Here is a 14,828-nt window from a genome sequence, read left to right on the forward strand (position 1 = left end):
TTTTGATGCTGTTGGAAACATGGCAAGACTGTCTATTATGAGATCTTAATATTATTGGCCAGATGCAAAGAGCAGGTAGTGTGTATTCCAGCAGCCTGTAGGGCTGGGTCTTTGATTGCAGAATAGGAGACACTGCTAAAGAAGAGAAAAAATGGAAATGGGTTGATAACTTAGCTCATTTCAGGATTATCTTGCTCTGCAGCACGTGGGTTTGGATGTGAGTTCCCTGGTCAGGCGTGACACTTTGCAGGAGCCTTCCTGAGCTGCTGAGGGAGAGCCTGGCTGTGGTACCCTGCCCTCCTGGTGCTGCCTGTGTGCCATGGTGACAGCTCCTCAGTGTGCCCAGCTCCTCTGCAGATGATCCTTTCAGTGTGAAAGGTTGAACAAGAGCCGCCTGTCTCAGCCTGTAATGTAAGGAGATGCATTCACCTGCGGTTGTGAGTGCCTTGGGACAGTTGGGAAGGGAAAGCAGGGGTGACTCCTGTGCTGTGCCCAACCTGATTTGCTGGTGCACGGCTCCTGGGTGGTGTTGCTGCTTTTTCCAGCTGCTGGTCCTGTTCCACTCATTCCCATGTGGTGGATGTGATGGCTCTGTGACTGCAGGGCATGTAGCACAGGCACAGAGCTGTTGGAAGATGGTGGGTTTTGCTATTTTTGGTGGGTTGCTTTTTGTCCGGAGCAGGAGGGTGGTGTGGTTCAGCCTGGGGCTGCACAGTTCCTGTGTCTCAGGGGTGTGTGTGGCTGGAGGTGGAGGAGAGGAGCAGTGCTGCTCCTGAAGTGACACAGCCACGGGGACGTGGAGCTGCACAGCCAGGCTGGTACCCAGGGCTGCTCTCCCTCCTCCTCTGCTGCTCTGCTCCAGGACTGCGAGTGTGAGAGACATGAGTAGGTTTCCTTTGGTTTAGTGTTTTGTGTTTCTTTAATTAGTGGTTTATTGCCCTTCTGCACACAAGAGGCTCAGAGGGCACTGTGCCATTTGAGCGAGCTGGGCTCGGTGCTGCTGCTGGCTGCTCACTAATGGATCCATCCTCCACCGCAGGCACCGCAGCGTGGGCTGGGAAACAGTGCTGTGGTTTCACAGTGTCAGTCCAGGCTGTGAAACAATGCTGGGGTTTCACAGTGTCAGTCCAGGCTGGGAAACAGTGCTGTGGTTTCACAGTGTCAGTCCAGGCTGGGAAACAATGCTGGGGTTTCACAGTGTCAGTCCAGGCTGGGAAACAATGCTGTGGTTTCACAGTGTCAGTCCAGGCTGGGAAACAATGCTGGGGTTTCACAGTGTCAGTCCAGGCGTGGAACACACAAAAAAGTATCAGTCGTGTGAGTACTATATCACAGTTACCAGATCGACCCTGAAGTAGGAGATCCAATCTGAGACATTAATATGTCCAAAATCAGTTTATAAACAGGGCTGATATAGCACCTCTTGTCCCCAAGACCTCCTTCCTGTCCCTGCTGGTTTGGACACAGCCACAGCAGCACAAATCTGTGTCTGGTTTGCAGCCTCAGATCAGTGAGTGTCTCGCAGGTCTGGGCTTTATCTGTATTAGATCGTCCTAAATACATCTGCGACATGAAAGGCTGTGTCTGAATTTCATGCAAAAGAGTGTTTTTACATTTGTCTTTGTGTTGCTCGGTGTCACAATTAATTTGACTTGGAGGCTCTGAGTGAGTAGGTACAAGTTAATTAATTTTCTTTCTGTTCAGCAGTTGCTTGTAATTCTCCCTCAAAAGCCTACTTGAACAGGATGGAAATTGCCAGCTCCATGTCTCATTCACCTTGAGGTCAACAAAGTTAGCATCTTGCCTTTTATAGCAGGAGCAGTGGGGGAGTTTCAGGGAAAGAAGGAGCTATTCAGCCTCTGGCAAATGCCTTTGCCAGTGCAGGGGTGATTTCTGGGCAGGGCTGGCATTTCCAGCCAGAGTGTTGGCACACGTTTGGAGAATCCATTAGGGGAGGTGTTTGAGGTATTTGTCTGGCTAAGAACTGGGACTTGTAAAGATCATTTGAACCAAGACTCCAATCCTGATTTTTAAAGGCTACATTTTACTTGGTGTTTCAGTGGAGATCAAACAGGACTAAAGTCTCTTTTGCAGTGGTGCAGCCCCAAAAGTGGATTTTGCTAGTGACACTATATCTGAATGGGGAGTGTTGATCACTTTAAAAAGTAAGATCAGTTACCCTCTTGCCCCCCTGAAATTATCTAAGAGCTAATGTGTTCTTAGATAAACTTGAATTTTCTGGTACCATCAGTTAGGGCAGTGTCTTGTATGTGCTGCTGTTCTACCTACTCAAAATCAGGAAGTATTTGTCCTTGTTAATGCTGCAGCAGGTGTGGCTCTTCTGTTGAAAAAATATTAAAAAGGTAATAAATTGTACCAAAGAGAGCTTTGTAATCAGTTCTATTTGATTTGTAATAGAAAAATGAGACATGTTTTTCAATTGTAAGCAAGAATAGTTTCATTTTGAGGGGGCTGCATCACAGGTTTGTACTTGTTGAAATTGTTTAAATAAACCTCAGTAAATTCATCCTCACATCACATGTGAGATTACTGAGTTTTATTCTTGGTGAAGAAATTGAGACAAAAAGTTGTTACAGTTTTTTTTTTTGGGTTTACTTTGAAGTTCAAATAGAAGCCACTAAATGCTCTGTTTTGCTGGTGGTTAAGGGTCTAGTCAAACTTGATGTGTTTCAGTGGGAATATTCCTGTTGACCTATGTGAAAAGGAGACCAATTTCTAGACTGGAGAAGGGAATGAGTGCCCTTTATCTTCCCTGCTCCCCCCATGAGGCTGCCCTGCAATCCTGACATGATTGCCCCAGTCTGTTTTCTTTAGAGGGGGATAGGTTGGCCAAACTGTGCTGTAAGGAATAGCAGGAGAGGTAATTGCTACTCCCCTGGCAGCAGCTCTGGATTTCACACCTTTTAAGTGTACCTGTGTTTGCTCCTTACAGTTGGCAAAAGCTTGACCACAAGCAGCTGGAGGCTGGAGAAGAAAAATTAGAGTTCACACTGAGTTCATCAGGTGTGGTCTTTATTTCAGAGGCCGGTTTGCATGGTCCATATAACACTCTGCAGAAGTCAAAAGATGTTGTAGCTTTGGGACTCTTCAAAACGTTATTCTGGGACTTTGTATCTTGATACCAAATCTCATCTGTTGGTAGCCCTTAGAATTTGCTTTCCCTTTGTATTTGGCCTAGTGTGGTATCTTGACATGTTACAGAATGAATGAGATCATGTCCTGATGTCAGCAGGAGGAATTGAGCCCCCAAGTCCAGCCCCAGTTGCAGCATTCCTGGTCTCTGATTGTTTGACAGGTTGGAAAACCCTCTGGTGTTGTTTGACAGCACATGTTTGATAACAGCCTCATGGAACTAAGACCTTTCTTACTAGAGTGGGATTAATTACTTGTTAAAAGAGCAGAGTTGCTCAGCAGGATGGATGGATGGATGACATCCAGTCCTGTGTGTGGGATGCTGGAACGGTTACCAGTAGCAGTATTTCTCTTGGGCTTGGATTTTGTTTTCCATACAGGACAAACTGTGAAATTCTAGCTACACAGAGCAAATACAATGTCTCGTGCATCTGTTTTAACTGGAGATAAATGAGATACATTATTTACAAAGTACTCAGCATACGAGTTTGCACCCAGAGCTGGTTGGAAATGTGTTACGTGCTGCGCATTAGAACTTCTCTTATTTCTGTTGTGCTGGTGTTGATGCAGATCTGATTGAATGACCGTGGATTTTGGGGAGTTTGGCTTGAAAAAGCAGATCATTAAGGCCTCCTCAGCTGTTGTACTGTGTTCTTACCGCAGCCTCTGCCTGCAAGACCCCGTCCCCGTGACCTCCAGGTCCTGTGTGATCCCCAAGGCCTGCGCCACGTCCGAGTGGTCCCCGTGGAGCCGGTGCTGGCGCAGCTGCGGCTGGGGCAGCCCGGCGCCGGGGCTGCGGAGCCGGCGCCGCAGCGTGCGCAGCCTGCCCATGGGCGATGGGGAGCCGTGCCCCGAGCTGGAGGAGAGGGAAGCCTGCACTGGAGGAGGGAAGGCACCGCTGCAGCCCTGCCCCAGGTACAGCTACAGCTTCTCCCCGGTGCTGGTGTTTGTCACTAACGGGACGGGAGCGCCGGGTGACGCGTCAGGAGCTTTGGTCAGGCACCAGTCTGGGCCACAGGGCGAGGTAGAGGAGATGGCACATGCTCTCATCTACCACAGACAGCCAAAGACTCTTTGTCACAGGGCATTCTGAAAGTCTTCCAGCCAATAGCACATTGCCAACGCTTACAAATTGTTCTAGCCAATCCCTGCACCAGCCTCAAACAATGCCTGCTTGTATGCTTTCTACTAACCATACACAATACTCCATTATTGAGCTTAAAACCTTCTACTGTCTTGCTAAGCATATTTTTCTACAATCTTAAACTCTATCTTAGCCAAGCCTAAAAACTCCAGCTTCTAAAAGTCTTCTTACCTTTACTATTTGCCACACTCTCCTAGGTTTTGGAACTAAAGAAGCCCCTGCAGATCCTCCCTGCTCGGTTTGTGCATGGAGAGGGTTGCATGTGGTGCTTTCTCTGTGTCTGAGAGATTCATCGATTTGGTCATTGTTAGCTGTGATTAGTGGTGTTATTTATTGTTACTAATACTCTTTTAATTGTTTCATTATTCCTATTACAATGATTACAGTTATATGTAGAAATAAATCTGATTTACGCCCACTACAGTTTACATTTTCATATTTTAAAAACTGAAAGCGGTTGCTCTTGTTCTCTGAAACGCCTTTTGTACTGATTGCTGTTTCAGAGAATTTCATCAGCTCTGCAGAGACTGCTCAGGTCTCCACGGCTGAGCTTTTATTGGCTTTGAAACTGTAATTTTTACATAAGATTTAATGATTCCTCTTCATGTCCCCATAAAAAAATCCCAGTCTTGCTTGAGGAAGATGGGAGCTGCTTGGAGCTAATAGCTTGGACTTTACTCAGTTTCCATCTGCGTGCCTCTTGAAATGGGAAACTTTGCAGTCCCTGACACCTTGCTGGGTTTCTGATGTGAAGGAGAGGATCTCACCTTTCTGGTCTGCAAGCCCATGCCTTTATGCTTGGCCAGGCTGACAGAGGAGCTTGGTGGTGTGATTTGCAAAGAAAATAAAATATTGCTTGATTTTTCATGCGTCGTGTTCTGGGATTGACTGTAAAATGCTTTGGGATTGATAGAATTTATTATGCATGTAGAAAGATCTCCCTGTCTGTGAATGAGTGTGTTTAAAAGGAGAGCTGTTCAGTACTCAAGTCATGAGTTTCTAGGGCTTTTGCCAGATACTGCCAAAACCTTCTATAAAGCCTTTGCAAGATACATTTCTTAGGAAGGCATCACCTGTAAAAGTGTCTCTGTATCACTGGGCTCATTCAAAATCATATGCTGATCATTTTTATGCACCCTGCCAGCAGAAGAGAGGAAGTATAAAAAAATATTCTGTTGCTTGATTACATCCTGCAGAAAGGCTCTTAGAGAGTGATTTTTGCTCCTGCCCAAGCGCACATCAATTTCAAAGACAATAGATTAACACATTGTCTTGCTGATTTTGTACAGGAGCATGGGTGCAGGTGACACCTGATTGGGGGAGACTGGCTGGAAGTTAATCAGGGAGTGAACAGACGTGGGTCTGTCCCTGCTTTCTCACTTCTCCTTTCTGACATTGCACTGTGTTGAAGGGCACACTGTTCTGTAGAGGCAGGAGAGCCCAAAAGGTGAGAACCTGCAAACCACTGATAATTTTTGTAGGTGCCTCTCTCTCTGTAGGAGAAAATCTGTTGTTCTTTCCGTGTATTGCTGCTATGCCCAAATTTTCATGAGCCAGTGAACTCTGAAACCTTCCCTATCCTGTTATGCCTCCCTACCTCGAGGCAACACCTCCAGGGCAATATCTGCATGAGTGAGGATGAACTCTACTGTGCTAGCTCAGAAAAATAACATTAAACTTGCAGGTTAATAGAGCCACTTAGCTGAAAATACAAAAAAGTACAACTCTAGTATTTAGTTAATTGTTATTTCTAGGGATGTAATATCTCAAAATGCAGGTGGCGGGCTATGACCTTCTCACACTGTGCAGGAGAATTTTACAGCAGTGCCTGGTTACTAGACTTTGATTGATTCACTCAGTATGAAGAAGCGAGAATGAAAATCCATAATATTGCAGTATGTGCTGTATGTCTACTGGATGTAAGGCTGTGGGGACCAGGATTTTGTATTAATGAACAGAAGTAAAAAATGTATGTTGTTTAGGTTTCAGCAGCTGATAAAGGTTGCTATTGGTCCATGTTTCAGTTTGCAGCCTGGTGATTTGGTGTTGCTCCTTGGGAGTTGGTGACTGAGCTACTGGAAAGAGCTCAGATTGGAAAGCAGTAGCTTTGCAGACATAGAGAGATGTAGTGTTAATCCCCGTGAAATAACACAAGAAATCTTAGATGCTCCTGTTCTCCTTATTTGACCATATTCTATTTGTAGGGTAATGCCTAGAAAGATTATGCTTTTTTCCTCCTTATATATGTGTCACTTCATCTGTGGTTTGCTGAGGCTTACCAAGAAATGATCTTTTCTTTCTTCCCCTTAAAAGAAGATGATGAATTTAAGGAGCTTCAGTAGCAGAAATTAGAGGCTCTCCTTCATCTGGTCTCAACACAAACCACTCCTTTTTGTCTGTTTGCCTATTCAGATTAGTTTTTAAATCCTTTAAGGTGAGACTCCTGTTTGCTTTCCTAGTTCCTAGAAATCTTCTCCTTTTTGTAGGTTGATTTGGAAACAAGTAGTCTTTCCTTTAGCTTTATTTTTAGGGTAAGAATTTTCCAAAGCATGCTTCAGCCACAGACAAGAAAATGGGATAGGACATAGACCAGAACAGGTCGCTGAGCAGAAGAATTGGAATTAGGGAGAAATTTAATATTATACTTAGAACAATATTAGGAAGAAATTCTTCATTGTGACAGTGGTAAGTCGCTGGCACAGCTTGCAGAGTTATGGCTGCTCCAACCTGGAAGTGTGCAAGGCCAGGTTGGACAGGGCTTGGAGCAACCTGGGCTAGTGAAAGGTGTCTGTGCCCTTGGCAGGGGGTTGGAATGAGGTGATCTTCAAAGTCCTTCCCAGCCCAAAGCAATCTGTGATTTTATGATTTTCTAGAGGCTGTTTTTTAATGCAGGGACAGAGAGCAGCCCATGGCTGAATGAGGGTACATAGTGTGGGCTTCATCCACTGGCATAAAACAGCAGCAGCTAAAGAGGTGGCATTTGCAGAGTCGTACTCCAGGGAGAGGTGGATGAAGCTATATCCAGTCTCCTAAAAGGATGCAGAGATGACAAAATACTTTAAGCCTCAGAACTGCTCAGTTAAATAAAACCTCTATGCCCATGGCAAAGCTACAAGTTAAAGGTCCCATCACAGGCAGGTGGCACAGCTATAAATTTGCAGGTAAATGGGAAGGGCTTTTAATTTTATGAGTGAAGTTCACAATAACATCTATAATCAATAGTCTAAATGCAAGAAAATAAAACACTTTAACTGCATGTAAGGCTCCAGAGCTTTGCGCTTTGCTTTACCTTTGGTTATTTGTTCTGAAAGGATTAAGTGCTTAAAAAGCTTAAACACATAGGAGGTGATTCTACTTTCTTTTATTGTGATATAAAGTTGGGATAGTTCAATTAAAGTGAGTGGATATATACAGTTATAAAACCTGTGTAAACACTAAGAGCATAAGTCCTATAGACTAAAGAGACCAAGAGGTTACTATAAATCGGAAAGATATTGAGCCTGTGTTTGTTTCATACCTGTCACCGAGTCACCAGTTTTAAAGCAATGTATTGTATCTTTTTTATCCTTGATGTGTCGCTTTCATGTTCGCTGGGAATAGATAGATTCTCCAGAATTATGATTATGTCTTCGTGTCATTCATTTTGGTTGTGGTTGCTACGTTACGCGACAGGGATATAGCAAAAACTGTCCGTGCTTTGTTGGAAATTCAAAGCTTTTCAGAAGTTAAATGATGGAAAATGGGAATGTTTTAAGAGTTGATTCTTTTTAAAAGGCCTATTGCTGAGATACAGATGTGATGGTATCACTTTGTAAATGAGGCTTATTTTGCCCAAATTAAAGATCAGGCATTAGTGTGAAGCAGTAAAGACTGCAGAGGAAGTGCAGTGACCTGTGCTAGAGGGCTCTGAGTTACACCTGGGGAGTGGTACCAACACTGCCCTTCAGCCCTTTGACTTGTGGTGGGCTTGTTAATGGCTATGGAAGTGTGTCCCTTTTAGTGCCTGGGGGTCAGGATTTGTTTTGGAGCACGGGACAGCTGAGGACACTCGTGCAGGTAGGAGCAGGCAGGGCTGAGGCTTGGAGCTGGTGCCAGCGGTGCTGGCGGAGCGCCAGAGCTGTCCTTGCACACTGCTCACACACCAGTTACTCTGGGAGAATATATAAAGGGATTTTTTTTTTTTAAGAGTCAGGAGCTGATGAAGTTTAATTATCTCTCTGAGCTCAGATTTAGTTATTTTGCATAATTTTAATCACCGATGGCCTAATTTTCATAGGTGTTAACTCCCGCAGCTCACGCTGAATAGGAGAAGCAGATGCTCACACCTCTGGAAATGAGTCTTTAGGATCCAGAGTTCACAGCTGACTTCCTAAGCCAGATATTGGTAATGAGTTTTACTTTAGTCAGTTTTTGTTTTAAAAGATGCTTCCTTAAAACAACTATTTCCATGGCTTAAAACAACTTTCCATGGAAAGATGCGTGTGTTCTATATTTAAGACTTTAATTTCAAAAGTAGACCTGAGAAGTGCAGAGTTCTGAAGGGATGTGGAGGAGGAATCCTCTTCACCTGGCATTTGATGAAGAACACTTTTCATTGTCTTTATGGTTGCATTTAACACTGCAGACCCAGGAAACGGCATTAGGAATTCCCAGAAGAGAAACAAGAAAAAGATTTCGTGGCTGTGCTTTATATATTGTGGGAGTTAGGTATTTGATACTTGTCATGTGAAAAGTGTGTTCTTCATTATTTTCTTTGGGGGTAATGAACCCTGTGAGTGTATCCAGATTTGCACAAGATGCTGTGAGTTATTTAAGAGAGCATGACAGCTCATCTGAACAGTACCTGTAAATGCAGGTAATTGGCAGTATTCACAGATACTTTCCGTGAATACATTACAAAATTTGGAAGTGCTTTGGGGCTAATAAAAAAGAATCATTCACAAAATAAGAGAACATTGATGTGTGCTCAAATCAGTGTGTTTCTTTTTCATATAGTTTTGAGATGCAGGTTTACTTGCCATAGCTGTAGTCAGGAGCAGATACTCTCTGTGGAGAATACACAGAATTATGATGTGGAAGGCTTTTTCTGCAGGGACACCCCACTGTGTCTGAGTTTACAGTGATCAGTCAGCAGTTAAGGAACATATGTAATTTTAACAACTGTGGATCTGCTGTAAAAGGAGAGAGCATTTGTCTTGAGAGTAAAGGAAGGGAATGATTTTCCGTAGTTTACATTACACAAAACGCAAAGTTTCTCTGGCAAAAGTAAACCAGGAAATTTAGAGGAGTGGAGGCATAAAGCAGCACAAGTGTGAACAGATTGGTTATAAAAACAATATTGCCTAAGATTTGCGTTCAGGAAGCTTGGGAAGACTTTGGGCTCTTATTTACTCCCCTCATACTGTGACCTGTGAATCAAAGCGAGCTCTGCCTGTGCAAACAGTTGTTAGAAATATGCTCTACATTTTCAGTCATGATGGGGAGATAAATCCTGCTTTCCATGGATACACAGCACTGTTTTCCCTGTGGTTTTAATAAGTTCTTCCTGGCATTTAAGAAGATGCTACACACCAATAACTGTTGTCTGTACAGCATTCACCTACCTGAATAAAAACCTTAAATTCCTTGAAAACCTTTAATGCTCTTTAGGTGTGAATGGAATATAGAATGAAAGTATTTTTTGTATCACAACTTGTGGAAAGCGGAATTAACTGAGATGCTTTAGTCAATCCCTTGAAGGAACTGGAGGTACCTTAGGCACTTAGAAAAGTGGCCCCTGTGGAAAAGCTGCAAGTGCTTGGAGCTCTGTCCACTGACACAGAATTTGAGCTGTTAAGGGCATTTCAGAGCAAAGTGTCTTGGCAGAGAGGGGTGGTTTAGTGCTTTGAGACACATGTTTGAAAGCTACTGTTCACACTTAATCAAACCTCTTAATCTTCGCTCATTTTTTACACTGTGCTCAAAGGTGCTGTCAGGATGATTTAGTGTTTCAGAACGCTTTGGAGGTTGGTGCTCTGTCAAAAGTTTTACACAAGTGTTCCAGACAAATAGCACATACTTAACCTATGTAAATTTAACACTCAGAGTGTTTCCAAACATTCCCTGTTTTGGATAGGAAAGTGCTGCTATAAAGCTTAAATTCTGCTATAAAGATTAAACCAATTGTATTTAGTCATCTAATGAAGTACCTCTCCCATACTTGTAGTCTTTCAAAATCTCATTTTACCTGTTCTCTTTCTATTCCCAAAGGTTTGCCTGGAGGACTTCTGAATGGACAGCCTGTCAAGTGTCTGTGCCCCTCGAGCAGCAGGACCGTCACCAGCAGAAGCAGGCAGGGCTGTGTGGAGGTGGGATCCAAACGCGGGTGGTCTTCTGTGCCCAGATCATCGTGGAGCCGGGGGCGCACCGGCCGAAGGAGGGTGCGTGTGCAGGGTCTCAAGGGCTGGCCTCAGTAGGTCTGAGCAGGAGGAACAGGGAGAAGGAAGTAGATAAAGAAGTGGAGTCACTGGTGGCCTTTGGCTCGCTGATGCCCTCCTCGTATCCGTGCTCACACAGGGAGGTGCAGCCTGCACTGGAATTCCTGAGGAGCTGCCAGGAGCCACAGCCTCCTGGGATGAATTGCTGCCAGTTCTGTTGTTCACCTGCACTCAGAGAGTTACAAAGGATGAAGGAACTAAATTATGCTTGGAGTTGACTTTTCTTCCTCTGTCATATATCAGGGAGCCCAGCCCCTGGTAGCTGAATGCACTTATCTGTAGTGTAGTCTTAGTGTGGAATATAAAACAGGTTGTCACACACCATTCTGGATATGGCTTTAGCCTCTGCTTCAGATTGATACACAATCTTTCTTGTGATTTGAAGGGGAAAGCAAAAATAATATTGTCACAACTTCTGAGCAGACAGATAGGTTTTGGACTTTGGAAGTGAGTTATATTTCCTTTAGAAGAATAATAAGTAGTTACAGATTCACAGTGAATAATTCATCATAGGCTGTTTTATTTACTCAATGTGGTGCTCTTGCAGAATGTGTTTTTGAGCAGAGATGTAAGATAATAGCAACACAATATTGTATCTTAGATTTATTTACTTACAGAGGAGAAGCAAATGTTTCCTGGATGCCCAGTGTGTGTCCCAGCTTCCCTCACAGATTCTGAGGTTGGAGAAAGCCAGACCTGTTTTAATCTCAATTCGGTGCATGCACAGTGGCTGATTCACCTCTCGCAGACATCTGGCACTTCTTTGCTCTCCCAGCACAACCCCTCTCTCTTGTTTCACGCAAGTGTGTGATGCAGGGGCCTTTCAGAGTTGTAAAAGTGCTGTTGATGAAAGGTGTGTGGCATTTATTGACTTCCTTCATCCTTCTGAGCACTCCTGTGTTCCTTACAGCCACTGTGAGGCAGGTTGGTGAGCAGAGAGCTTGAACTGGCTTCATTCACTCTTTATTCTGTGTCAGAATTGTGAATTTCTCAGGAAGACTAGAGGAGTGCCTCTGAATGCCTTGAACATTTACTTATCTCGTGACCAGAGTGGTGCTACTTATCCAGTGTGAGACCCACCTGCAGCACTTTCCCTTGCTCAAAGTTCAGTTCAGCTTAAAAATTGCAAGCCCTCTCCCCAACTAAAAAAACCACTCAAACTGTGGGATAACTCTTCCTTGTATTTAATCTTCAATTTAATTTAATCTTAAAAAAAAATAAATTCATATGGGCAACTGAAAAAACCCAGATGTGCAGAACAATTGTACAAGGTATAAACTACTAGTGTAATTTCAAAGCAGTAGTGCAGATGTACAGTAGTGCTTGGAAAGTGAAAATCCCATCTACTGTCAGCACAGTCACCTTCAAATGGAAACAGAGAAAGCCTTCCCTATTATCCCTCCTTGTCCAGTAATATTCAGTGTGTCTCATTTACTAGCTGACTAATTTTTTGTTCTTTGAATAAATAAGGAATTACATGTTTTTTTGCGTTTTTCTTCTGGCAGTTAGAACTGGCAGAATGCTTTTATTCGTCACTAGAGCATGTCATCTTTTACTGTACCAATTTTTCAGTGATGAGGAGAAGATGAGGAAGTTAATCCTCTATGTATAAGCAAATACAGTGTCTAATTGCTACCATCGAAAGCACAGTAATTTTTCTTTCTTCACCTCTTGAGTGTCCTTAAAGGGATCATTCAGGAATCAAACAAGCGAGTCTAATGGGATATTACCATCCATCACAGTTGTTATTCTTCTGGTTACTTCCAAAGAGAATTTGGACCCGGGCCCAATGACATATGTGAAAGAAGATTTTGTCCCGTGGTCTCTCCAGCAGCATTCTGGGATAAAATATGTTGAATCCTAGTTGGAGACAGGTACCATCTGTGATGTGTTTATACACACTGCTCAAAGCTCTTTTATCCCCCAAGGATCTCTCTCCCATTTTTTATTTGCTTCGTCTTCCCATCTATTTCTTCTTTTATTAAAATGTGTGTGTTTGGGAAGGGAGCACCTGTTCCTTGAGTCCCTATATTTCAGTTGTTCTGTTGTTTCAGAGGTTAAGTCTACCGAAATCTTTCTGTATTTTCATTATAAGGTTCCAAGTTGAAGATACTGAAAACGGAGAACTCTCACTCAGGTATTACTTTAAGAAATGCATTGTTAGGATTTCATATTTTTTTCTCCTCCATGAGATGACCTAACTAAGGTCACTAACTAAATCCCTGTCTTGGTCCAAGTGAAGTTATGTTTTTTAAGCCTTGAGGAGGAAATTCATACTCTTAATATGAGTATTTGGAAGGAGAAGATCTTGCACTCTTTGAGTCCTTGATAGTATTCCTGCATTCTGAGGCTGTCACAGCCAAATTTTGATTGGTAAATGTGTAAAGTGATGTGTAGTTCAGAGGTCTGTGTTCCTGTGTGTGTGGGTAACCTAAGTGAAGAGACTGTGCTGGTTTTAATGCTGACTGCTCTGTCCAAGGAGTCCACATTCCTCCTCACTTGTGAGGCTTTTGTTAATTAACTCTGAACTTTGACAGGATTACCTTTCAACAGATCCTGCTGTTTTTAAGTATCTCACTGAATTTTAACATGTTAAAATTTATAATGCTTAATTTTTACAGAGAGGCTGTAATCTAGTAATTCCAGAGATGGAAGTGGCGAATCTGCATGTTTGAAATGATGTTGCTTTTAAAGAGGGGACACATTTTCCACAAAAATTAGCACAGAATATGCAAGTGAGCTCCCTGTGGTACAGCCCTCTCTGCCCTTCAGCTCTGGGTACTCCCTGATCCCTGTGCCTGGACATCCCATTTCTGGAAGAAACTGTAGCAATGCTGGTGACTGCCTTTCTTTGTACCTCTTTTTGAAAGTGAATCTATTCACTCATATGAAAACTCCTTTAAGCAAAGTAGAAGTGCACATCCTTAAGTTATTTTCAAAGCCAGACACTGCTACCATGGGACACACGTGCTTTCCTCTGTTCTCTAAGTGGGCTTACAAGAAGATACAAGGCTTTGGGGATTTTATGAAATTTTATCTAAAATTTATTTTTCCGTAATAAATTTGAATTGATTTGGGTGAATATCACTAACCAGCAATCCCCAGTGCACCAACAAAAAGAAATCTGGAAAAGGTAGGGGAGAATATTATGCAACAATCTGTTATGAAACCTCTCCTTGTTTGGCAGTACAACTCTCCTCTCAATCACAATAAATTATCCAGTGATGTGGGAATGAAAATTCCTCTTGAAATCTGGGACTGGTGTCTGTATTTATGTCCAAACAGTTAATGAACATATGTAGTTCCTAAATTTAATTTTCTACCTCAGGATTTTTTTACTTTCTTTTCTGAAGACCAGGGAGTATTCTTCTGTTTTCTAATTAATTTTGCTTTTTGGATTTGTCTGGAAACTGTAGCTCTTTATCAGCAGTCTGGGAGATGGCAGTCTTTATGAAATACTCCAGAAGTATTTTCTCTCTTCTCTGAACTAGTTACTGCTGTCTCTAGTGACTGGGATTGCAGCTCTTTCCATATTTTCTGTAGTTTTCTAACTAGGGTTCTGTCTGCCCTGTCATTCTTTCATCTAATTTGTGCCTTGACATTTTTCCTTTTTTACTTGTTTGAATGAGATCCAATTTACCTCTTGCTTTCAGAATTTTCTTAAAGTGTTTTTGGAACCTGTCTGCTTAAGTTTAATTGTAGGACTGGAAAGACCTTTGTGAATTATTGCTTCGCTTCCTTGAATCCTCTTTATTGTTTACTCAGCATAGTAAATTTAGCTAATAGAATGTATCTTTTATTATCTGCTCACCAGAAGTCATTGCGGGTTTCTATCTTCTTAATCTTTGTTATTTTACATCTGAAAATCCACATAAAATTCTCATGCCTGAACAAGGTTCTAGAGTTTTGTTTACATTTTTTTTGCTTAATGAGTTTTTCTATCATATTCGTCTCCATATATTTGTTTTTATTTGAGCTTTAATTTCAATAGCAGGTATGTGACAGTTGTGCCTTCATTATTTTTGAATGGCTTTTAGTGTTACCCTGCAAAACTG

The 14,828-nt window shown here is 42.6% G+C and overlaps 1 protein-coding gene across 3 annotated transcripts in view; it reads left to right on the forward strand.

The window, feature by feature from the left end:
* Window positions 1-14,828, forward strand: part of THSD7B (thrombospondin type 1 domain containing 7B) — a 297,483-nt gene that overhangs the window by 110,014 nt on the left and 172,641 nt on the right. For all 3 annotated transcript variants that reach the window (XM_063400989.1, XM_063400991.1, XM_063400992.1), the window contains exons 5-6: window positions 3,817-4,068; window positions 10,547-10,716. In XM_063400989.1, coding sequence (XP_063257059.1) covers window positions 3,817-4,068; window positions 10,547-10,716 — 422 coding nt within the window. The remainder of the gene's footprint in view (window positions 1-3,816; window positions 4,069-10,546; window positions 10,717-14,828) is intronic.

This window comes from Prinia subflava, chromosome 6 (genome assembly GCF_021018805.1).
Source record: "Prinia subflava isolate CZ2003 ecotype Zambia chromosome 6, Cam_Psub_1.2, whole genome shotgun sequence".
NCBI lineage: Eukaryota > Metazoa > Chordata > Aves > Passeriformes > Cisticolidae > Prinia > Prinia subflava.